General features: G+C 33.6%; 1 protein-coding gene across 1 annotated transcript in view; it reads left to right on the forward strand.

Moving 5' to 3' along the window:
• Window positions 1–6385: 6385 nt before the first annotated feature.
• Window positions 6386–11191, forward strand: part of LOC107662664 (sodium-dependent neutral amino acid transporter B(0)AT1-like) — a 14312-nt gene continuing 9506 nt past the window's right edge. Inside the window, exons 1-4 of the mRNA XM_016452741.1 lie at window positions 6386–6584; window positions 9776–9916; window positions 10406–10543; window positions 10635–10816. Of these exons, the coding sequence (XP_016308227.1) occupies window positions 6386–6584; window positions 9776–9916; window positions 10406–10543; window positions 10635–10816 (660 nt within the window). The remainder of the gene's footprint in view (window positions 6585–9775; window positions 9917–10405; window positions 10544–10634; window positions 10817–11191) is intronic.

Here is an 11191-nt window from a genome sequence, read left to right on the forward strand (position 1 = left end):
GTCATTAGGGTCTTTGGAAAGTATAAAGCAGTACATAATTCCAATTCTAAAACAAAAATCAAATAACTAATGAGCATCTGGACTTATTTATCCATCTGTTGAATATGTTTCAGCGTTTATTCAAGTGGTTTTAAGGCACCGTCCAAATGATGGGGACTGAATTACAGAAATATTTCCATGCATGTTTGTTTTGGAAAGGTCAGTACTTCAAATCACAGTAAAGATCCACTCATAATGAAGCAGCTGTGATGCACTAAAAGTTCCAACGATGACTGGTAGTGGGCGAGTCACGTTAACTTTTACCTGGTGAACAATCACAAACCAACTAATGGCAACACAGAGTTGACATTCACTTGTTTAGAAACTACAGCCTAGCTCTGAGTACACAAGATGACAGTAATGCTCCTATACAAACAACAATGAATAAGCTATGCACCAAACAGGATGGTTCGGCCCCTTGGAGGACCCTTTTATCTGGACGGTCATCACTGACAGTGCCAGTGACAGCTGTAGATTCCTGAGCATGTGGACATGGCATGTTCAAGCATTCAGTCCACCCAAGTATGGCACTCAGCTGCTGTGCATTCCTCTAAGACCACAATAACAGCACTCCTAAAACTTGCTTAAAGGATAACACTGTTTATGTGGTGGAAATGAACCAAGTTTAAGACAACAATTATATCTTACACAGTTGTTGAAGAACCTCGGTTGTTTTGGGTCATGCCTGTAATGAAGGAGAGCTGGGTAATTTAGAGGTGAGGTTTGTTACAGGCTGTGAGAAGAGACAGGATGTGAATATCTACACTATCAACACCTGTCATTCCTATGATATCAGAAAATGTATTGCCCATGACTGCTCTAAACAATGCAGCTATGATAGTTTTGTTATTGACTGTATTTATATAGAACAGCATAACTAATTATTTGAGTCTGAAAAGGTGTGTTTTAGAAGCACTGACAATAACAAACAACCCCCTATGGGCACAGGACAGTGCAGACCTTGGTGCAGTGTAGCCCAAGACGCATTGAAGTATCCTGACATCATATCACTTCTCCCTGAGAGTGCAATGGCACTGCATAGCTGTTATGGCAAGCCATTTTAACATTAATTATTTCACATTATCTATTTTACGTAACTTGTGCATATTTCTAATTACACTGAAAAGCAGTAACCTAAAAAAATTATCATCTGGTTTTATTCAAGTTAAGTCATTCAAGTCAAAATTATTTACCATCACTGAATCAACCTAAATACATTAAATAAAGCAACAACAAAAAAAGCTCTTTAAAGTAACAATGAAGGTTAACACTTTTGACAGTGTACTAGTTAGACCAAAAGTTACTAGTATATATATATATTTTTTTTTTTTGTTTCACTAGTGATTATTCGGTAACACTTTATTTTAGGGTCCAATTCTCACTATTAACTCATTTTTAACAACGGCTTTTGGCTCAATAAACTCCTAATTTGCTGCTTAGTAATAGTTAGTAGGTAGTTGTTAAGTTTAGGTATGTGGTAGGGTTAAGGGATCTAAAATGTGGTCATGCAGAATAAGGAATTAATATGTGCTTTATAAGTACTAATAAACAGCCAATATGCTAGTAATATGTGTGCTAATAAGCAGCTAGTTAGTGAGAATTGGTCCCTAAACTAAAGTGTTATCAATTATTTGGTAGTAACCAGTCTATTTCAATTAGTCACTAGTACTTATTTTGCTACTAGTCACTATCCCAGCAGTGACAAGTAAGTATATTTTAGTTTCTGTTAACCACTTGCTGTTTTTGTCAACTTAATCTGTGGTTGAAATAATCAATATTTACTTCATACTTCAAATATCAGTTTTACTAGTAACTACTCATTAAGTACTAGTATTTTTTTTAGTTGCGTGTAACTATTTCAATAGTTACGAGTATGCATTGCAAGTGCTTTTTGAACAGATTACAAAAAAAAAAAAAGTATAGACCGACTAAAAAAATCCTTTAGATCAGACGCAGTGTAAAAGTGTCAAGAATCCAGGTACGCTCCGTCCTACTGTGATGTCCTCTGTTAGTGTTTAGTGATTTCTATATTTCTGCAGTAGTTTCTCGCAAGAGAAGGGCCGGTAATATCCAAGGGCATGTCGGGCAGGCAAGGTGCTGAGGCAGACTGCTGCAGACGGGACGGGACATCTACAGCCTGTCTGATGTCTACACCGATGCAGTACGTGAGCGGGATTGGGGGACTCCCTCCAGTCACAACAGTGAAGGTATGAGGGCAAGAGCCGGAGTTCTGGCGACACCTAGTGGTCAAATTCATATCACAAAACGCCGTTTTTGCTTTGATGTATGCATATCTAAACGTATACATGCGTTATTTTTTCTTTTGTGAATAAGTACACATAGCATACCTTTTCTTATTACGGAAATACTATTATTACTATATAATACTAATACTATATTATATATATATATATATATATATATATATATTACATTACTAATATAATGACTATTATTACTATTATGATATAGGCCTATATTATATAATAATAATAAAACCAATAAAACCATACTTAAGGACAAACTAGGCTAAATGTAACGTTTGTAGGGCTGTCAGATCGATTAATCACATCCAAAATAAAAGTCTGTGTTTACATGTAGCCTATATATTTATGTATATAGAAATACACACACATACATGTATTTAAAAATATATTTACATCTCTCTCTCTCTCTCTCTCTCTCTCTCTATATATATACACATTATGTAAACACAGACTTTTATTTCGGATGCAATTAATCACGATTAATCGATTTGACAGCCCCAGTTTCTAGACAATTGCATGTTAATAACAATTAAATGAAAATTTAATGAAATTGTTTTTCCTAATAAAAAACAAAAAACAAAAAAACTTTTAGATATGAGATGACGTACGTAGGCTACACTACAAGTGCACATTCAATACAATTAACAATTGTAATTATTATTATTATTATTAGGCTATTATTATTATCAGAATAGAACCGTATAAGGCAATGATTTTCACGACAAACTGCAACATAACTTAAAAAAAAGTTATTAACCATAACTTGCAATAAAATATAGGCCATAGTTAACATGGCATTTGTTTTTGTGGTCTGATTTTAATGAAATACCGCTATGGCTCGTATTTTCAAGTCACTTGCTTAAACTTCACTTGAGCAAAATGGGACTGTGAATTTTGTTCGCGTTTTTATCTGCAAGGTTGTCACACCCTTATTCGTTTTAAACGCACATCAGCACTGATATGAATTAGGCTATGTTTACTAGAATAAAAATAATCTGTTTCAGTGTCAGATAAGGACGCAACTTTTAGACTTCCCTGGTTGGGTGAATATGCATTTTCCAGCACACATAAACGTGTCTCTGCAAGACATTCATCTCGTCCAACGCAAATATAACGGAGTTCACTCCCATGATGACGCTAGTAACAGGCAGCAACATTTTCTATCCAGTGCTCCTTCTATATGTTATTGTTTGACTTTCCAGGTCGTTCCAGGGGCTTTCCCGTGTGTGGCGTGGCTCCCCAACTTCCGTATGCTGACGTAATTCCATTTGGGAGGAGTAACGTTAAAGTTGACGCACATGGCCTGAACAACAATCAGGGGTGCGTTTCCCAAAAGCAACTATGGTCGCAAGTTCCGTCGTTAACAACAGAATTTAATGGAACTTGCGACCATAGTTAGCTGACGATGCTTTTGGGATTTTTATCCATCTTGCTTGAGTCTCAAACCACCTGCTCATCATCAGTTTCAGTTGTGTTACCGCCAGCTATCGCTAGGGGGCAATGTAACGAACAGAAATATTGAAAACAGATTTACTGACAGAATAATAATAAAAAATAACAATAACTCTCAATGTAATACTCAAATGTTGTAGTACACTTGGGTTATTTTATTTAAATGAACTGCAGCTGATCAGTAAACTACAGTTAGGCGATGTAGGCTATTATTATTATTACATAAAATACTGCAATTGTGTATGTATTTAAAAAGTGACTACTTTAAATGAAATAAATTGAAAACACAATTCACCAAAAAGAAAAATCCCCTTTCAGGATACAGTATTTTAAAGATATTTTTGTAAAATCCAAATAAGCTTTACTGATTTAAATAATTTTCCATACTTGTTTAATGAACCATAAACAATTATTGCACATGCACCTGAGGAAAAGTCCTTTAGACAACAGTTTAAGGCAACTATGGTCGCAAGTTCCGTCGTTAACAACAGAATTTAATGGAACTTGCGACCATAGTTAGCTGACGATGCTTTTGGGATTTTTATCCATCTTGCTTGAGTCTCAAACCACCTGCTCATCATCAGTTTCAGTTGTGTTACCGCCAGCTATCGCTAGGGGGCAATGTAACGAACAGAAATATTGAAAACAGATTTACTGACAGAATAATAATAAAAAATAACAATAACTCTCAATGTAATACTCAAATGTTGTAGTACACTTGGGTTATTTTATTTAAATGAACTGCAGCTGATCAGTAAACTACAGTTAGGCGATGTAGGCTATTATTATTATTACATAAAATACTGCAATTGTGTATGTATTTAAAAAGTGACTACTTTAAATGAAATAAATTGAAAACACAATTCACCAAAAAGAAAAATCCCCTTTCAGGATACAGTATTTTAAAGATATTTTTGTAAAATCCAAATAAGCTTTACTGATTTAAATAATTTTCCATACTTGTTTAATGAACCATAAACAATTATTGCACATGCACCTGAGGAAAAGTCCTTTAGACAACAGTTTAAGGGTGGCAATAAGGTCACAATAACTTATGTTGTTATTATTCAATTTCTGTTCATCAAATGCCCGTGAAACATGTTCATTTTCAGTTGTTTAACTTTTTATGTACATAAATACATAAGTAAAGAAATTTGCTAGAAATAAAAGCAGTTGAACATGAGAGGAGGTTTCTTTATATACTTCTATAGTTTATATATACAGTAAATATACATATAAGTAGCTGTGTCTTTTTTTCTTGTCATTTTATAACTAATTGGTAACTTAACTACAGCAGATAATTGATTATTTGAATTACAGTAATGCTTAATCTCTACTCAAACAAAGTCTTTAGCAAATATTTGATAATGGCTCCTAAAAATAACACCTTTGCTCTAAGCGGATGTGCAAAAGGTTCAGTAAACTTTTTATAAACTTTCCATCTCTTCAACTATGGGTAAAAATATTAAATAATCAGATCAGCCTAATATTGATAAAAGATTCAAGTCACCACAGCAATTCCAAAATATCCAGAAAATGATTTAAAAAAAATAAGGAATTTTAAGATTATTTGATTTTTATTTACACTGTATTTAACTGTAGAAAAAAGAAAAAGGTACTGGTTATTTTCTGCTATGACATTAACTGTTAAGTTTCCGGACATTGCCTGTTCACCCTAAAATACAACACAATGTAAAATACAGGTAAAACACCTTTGAAAAATATGTACAATTTCTTCATATTAACACAGTACTTAGGACCCCATTTTACAGACTTTTTTACAGAGTCTATTATTATGTTTTTTATTTGTCCTTCACTCTTTATCTTTGCAGTAAAACAGGATGAAATCATGAAGTGTGTGTGTTATTCTTTTGACCTTTACACATTAAAGAACTTGATGCAAATCAATAAAAACATTTTGGCATTTCTATTTTGTTTTTTTTTACCAAACTCACCACAAACTTAAGAAATAGACGTTGCCATCCCTCTTTCATTTCTATACAGAGTATGAAAAAAGTGATTTGAATACAGATTGCAAGTAAAAACAACGTTTTCTCATGTTTTGATAAAATAATCAGTTTTCAAACATGAATCACAGGAAATAATCACAAAAACATAATCATTATCAAGTAAACTGCTTTTAATGACTCAATGAAAACTAGATTATACTATGTGCTGAATCAATATTATCTGTCAAGTGACTTTTCTTCTACTCTTTGTGTGCTGATGGGACTGTTAAGGATCTTTGACACTGAAGGGTATTGACTTAACTCCAAAGTGTCATAAAGATCATTATCTTTAGTTATTAAACACAAGAATGGGTATACAGAGACATGTACATGTAATCGGATTCTCAGTCTCTGATAAGACATTAATTATTGCCATGCATAGAGTCCTAGTCACAGCCCTTCTTTACACATTCAGCTGACAGGACATTTTCCCCATCTTCAAGACACACCATGACTCACTGGCCCAGTGGGATGATGTCAAAGTTCGCTACATATACTTACTGCATCCACTCAGAAAGTCCTTATCTCCCACAGCTCCCTGCTGTCGACACCATCAGAGATTCACTCACAGATACCTACTGCTAACCAACAGTGAGGCCACAGGGAGCCCAGGAGATCATGAAGCTGAAGTTGCCGAACCCAGGTCTGGAGGACAGGATCCTGAGCCATGATGAGCTGGAACACCTGGAGGTGGAGGAGGCTGGAGACAGACCCAAGTGGGACAACAAAGCCCAGTACATGCTGACCTGCGTGGGGTTCTGTGTGGGTTTGGGCAACGTCTGGCGCTTCCCATACCTGTGCCAGAGTCATGGAGGAGGTGAGTGCTTGTTTGGGTTTCTGAGGGAATGAATTGTAGTGGATCTGTGCTCTAACCACATAGAGACCTTCATTCCTATCAATTCAGATTAGAGCTGGACCATTATGTGAGATCTACAATAAAAAAATAAAAAATCTGTGAAAATAGGGCACAATATTTTCCGTATTTATTTTTTACAGGTGTTTTTCCTGTATTTTGTAGTAATGAGCTGACAGTACTTTTTCTGTTATTTTACTGATTAATTTCTAACAGTATATAGTACTCCAATGATCCTTATTTTATTTACAACTTTTATTTATTTATTTATTTTAATTTTTTTACAGTGTAAACAAAATAGGTTAAGTTAAATGTATAACAAATGGCTTGAAATAAATGTATACAAAATATGAGGTCACCTTTTATTTTCTTTACATTTTTGTATCTGTATTTTTTTGTTTGTAAGCAGCATTTTTCACATATCTTTATTTATTTTATTTTTCCCCTTCGGCGTAGCTTAACATATCAGATGAAATTAACATTCATTATTGCCATCTCAAAAACTGAATAACATTTTCAATAATATAACTTAATATTATTATTAAAACAATGAAATAATCATAATAATAAAACATTATTATAGTGTATGTATTTTGGAGGGGGGTTTTGCAGCAAGGTAATGATTTGCAGATTTAAATTATTTTAATGTGGCGAATTCATCTTGGCATGTGATCAACAAATGTTTGCATTTTCTACTTTTCAAATGCTTTTTATGCAAATTGTATTATTTCAACCTTGCCCCAGATCCAGAAGTTAAATATTAAACTATGAAAATTCATCATAAAAATATTTAAAAATATATATATTTTTAAACATAGAGTGAAATAGGCATAAACCAGTTCATATTTTGTTGTGTGAAAATTATGTATATCAAATTCTAGACAAATTATGCCCCTCAATTGTGGGGCATAAATGACCAACAATTTTGCCCCTAATAACTATTTTTCAAAAGTTAGTGTACCAAGAGATAAAATACGAGACATTTGATGTGTGAAGTAAATATATATATACTGTATAGTATATATAGAGACAGAACATCATCAAACACAATACTGTAAGTGAGAACTTTCATTTGTTGAGTTAACATCCTCTGTAATGCAATTAAACAAACAAATGAGAATATGAAAAGTTTTAAGAGATTTTTTTCTTTCTAGCTAAAGAAATAAAATAATTAATATAATTCACTAATTTATATTAAAATAATTATATTCAATTATACTAATAATATTAAAATAATAGATTAATTACTTCAATGCAAACAATTATGAGCAACAAATGTATACCTTATAAAAGTTTACAATACTAGAGCTTTCAAAATACTACTAAAGTTATTGCAATAAAACTGCATTAATGTTACTAGTCACTACTCTCATCAAAAATAAAATAATTAAGATTCTGAAAGCTTCTTTGAAGGAGTTCCTGCATTAATCTATTATGGCTTTACAGTACTAACAGTAACTATAGTGACTATGTAGCTATATTCTTTAATATGGTTATAAACTCTGATTACTCTGGTATAAATTTGTGTAAGGGATTTTCTTTTATGGTATGCTATCAAAAAGCGTTGTCTCTTAAAGCCTCTTATTAATTTTCACAGGTTTCCGGTAAGTGCAATAAATGTATGTTACTTTTTTACCACAGACCTCAGCTTGAGGTTAACTAGACAGCGTGGTAAGATCACTTTAAGTGAGAACTCCTCAAGGATCACAGCGTCCCAGCCAACCATTAACTCAACTGCAACGAAAATGGCTGACAATAGCATATGTTCAAGAAATGACTTTGCTCCTTTTAAGTAGCCAAAAAAGAAATAAATAAATAACCCTTAATGGAAATGTACAAATTAATTATTTCAACTGAGTAATTGTATACTATATTTAATATAGCCTACCATTATATACAATCTATTAAAGGGTTAGATCACCCAAACATTTTAATTCTGTCATCATTTACTCACCCTCAAGTTGTTCCAAACCTGTATGAATTTTTTTTCTTCTATTCAACATAAAAGACAATATTTTGAAGAATATGGGTAACCAAACTGTTGATGATCCCCATTGACTTCAATAGTTTGAGTCTTACCTCTCAGATAGGTCCTTCAAGGTATCTTGGAGAGGTGAGGTGTCCAAGTCGCAACATCTAACTACTGGGGTGCCTCAGGGCTCAGTTCTTGGACCACTTCTCTTCTCTGTCTACATGGCATCACTAGGTTCTGTCATTCAGAATCATGGCTTTTCATATCACTGCTATGCTGATGACACTCAACTCTACCTCTCATTCCATCCTGATGATCCGACGATAGCTGCTCACATCTTAGCTTGTCTAACAGACATTTCTTGCTGGATGAAGGACCATCACCTTCAACTCAACTTTGCCAAGACAGAACTGCTTGTGGTTCCATCAAAGCCATCGTTTCATCACAATTTCACCATCCAGTTGGTTGATGGCACATCAACCATAACTCCTTCGAAAACAGCCAGAAACCAGAGTTGTGATTGATGATCAGCTGACTTTCTCAGACCACATTGCTAAAACTGCCCGGTCCCGCAGATTTGCTTTATTCAACATCAAGAAGATCAGGCCCTTTCTTTCGGAACATGCTTATCTTTATTTGACCCTCTAACTGTAGCACTCCCTATTCTAATTCTATTCTTTATGGGGGGAAAAAGCTTGCCCCTTTTAGACTCTATTCATTCAAAAAATCAAAATCTTTTTGTATTATATCTATTTGTTTTCTTTTTATTTATTATAGAATTAACAAAATCAAAAAAGGCCTCTAGCTTACTCTGTTCTTTTTCTATTCTATCTGTTTTATTTTTATTTATTATATAATTAAAAAAAAAAACTTGCTACGTGTACTGCATTAAGCTAACTGAGACTTGTTATAGCACTTGCATATCATTGCTTTCTTGTTGATTTTGATTACTTCCATTGTCCTCATTTGTAAGTCGCTTTGGATAAAAGCATCTACTAAATGACTAAATGTAAATGTAACAGTATGAATAAAAATTTAATTGTATTTAAAGAATTTGCAATTGTATTGATAGATTTTATTTGAGTTTATGACACATTTGTGGTGGAAAACACCAAAACACAAGATGTGAAAAGCATCAATGACATATTACATGCTAATGTAAATAATATTTCTTTTCTTTCAGGGGCTTTCATGATTCCCTTCCTAATCCTGCTGGTTTTTGAGGGAATTCCCCTCCTCCATCTAGAGTTTGCCATTGGTCAGCGGCTAAGAAAAGGAAGCATTGGGGTGTGGAGAACTATTAACCCCTACATGCTAGGTGTTGGTGAGCAAAATATTGAATATTATATTAAGTATAATACAAATAATAGAGATTGTAGGCAAATAAATGGGGTCAGTTTTTTTTTTTTGAAGAAGAAATTAATATTTTTATTCAGTGAGAATGAAATAAATTGAGTAAAGACATCTATACTTTAAATAAATAAATAAAATACTTGGTAACACTTTATTTTAAGGTGTCCTTGTTACACATGTTACATGTACTTACTATATGGTTAGGGTTAGGATTTGGGTTTGGATTAGGGTTACTTGCATGTAATTATGCATAATTACATGCAAGTAACCCTAATCCAAACCCAAATCCTAACCCTAACCATATAGTAAGTACATGTAGTTAATTAATATTACTCAGTACTTATATGTATAATTACACCGTAACAAGGACACCTTAAAATAAAGTGTAACCAAAAACGTCTAAGTAATGTGTCCTTGTTGATTATGTGATCTAAGCAGGTTACTTCCTGTTCTGTTTCAGGTATTGCATCTCTGTGTGTGTCCTTTCTGGTCAGTCTGTACTATAACACCATCATAGCCTGGGTCATGTGGTACTTCTTCAACTCCTTCCAGGAGCCGCTGCCTTGGAGCCAGTGTCCCATCAATGCCAACAGGACAGGTACAGTATATGAGCACCCTGAGAAGGAACTAAATTCTGAATGTGTTTTTTTAAAAATGCCACTATGGACATTTTGTTCATTATTTGGCAGGACTAGTTTCTGAGTGTGAGAGGAGCTCACCTGTGGATTATTTCTGGTATCGTGAGACTCTGAACACCTCAGCGGCCATAGAGGAGACAGGAGGTCTGCAGTGGTGGATGATCCTCTGTCTGATCTCAGCTTGGGGAGTGCTGTATGTCTGCTGCATCCGTGGAATAGAGACGACTGGAAAGGTAGAGCTGCTCAAATAACAGAACTGATGGAAAACAAGAATATTTCAGAATTTGAAGCAGATTTACAGTATATTTACGAATGAAGTCACGTTCATAGCTTTTGTTAATTTGCTAATCCAGTTTTTCAAATGTGAAGGAACTGCAGTTCATGAAATGTAAAATATAAAAATAAAGTTTACAGTGTTTTCACCATCAAAGAAACTCAGTTTACAGTAAACACTGCTTGTTTATTTATTTATTTATCTATTCATTCATTCATTCATTTATTCATAACTAATTATTAGGTCATATGAAACTAAAAATATATGTAAAATATATACTGTCAAATAATATGCAATATATAAATAATACATTTCCATATATGCAAATATATAT

Source organism: Sinocyclocheilus anshuiensis, unplaced genomic scaffold (genome assembly GCF_001515605.1).
Source record: "Sinocyclocheilus anshuiensis isolate Anshui unplaced genomic scaffold, SAMN03320099.WGS_v1.1 scaffold1559, whole genome shotgun sequence".
NCBI classification, from domain to species: Eukaryota; Metazoa; Chordata; class Actinopteri; order Cypriniformes; family Cyprinidae; genus Sinocyclocheilus; species Sinocyclocheilus anshuiensis.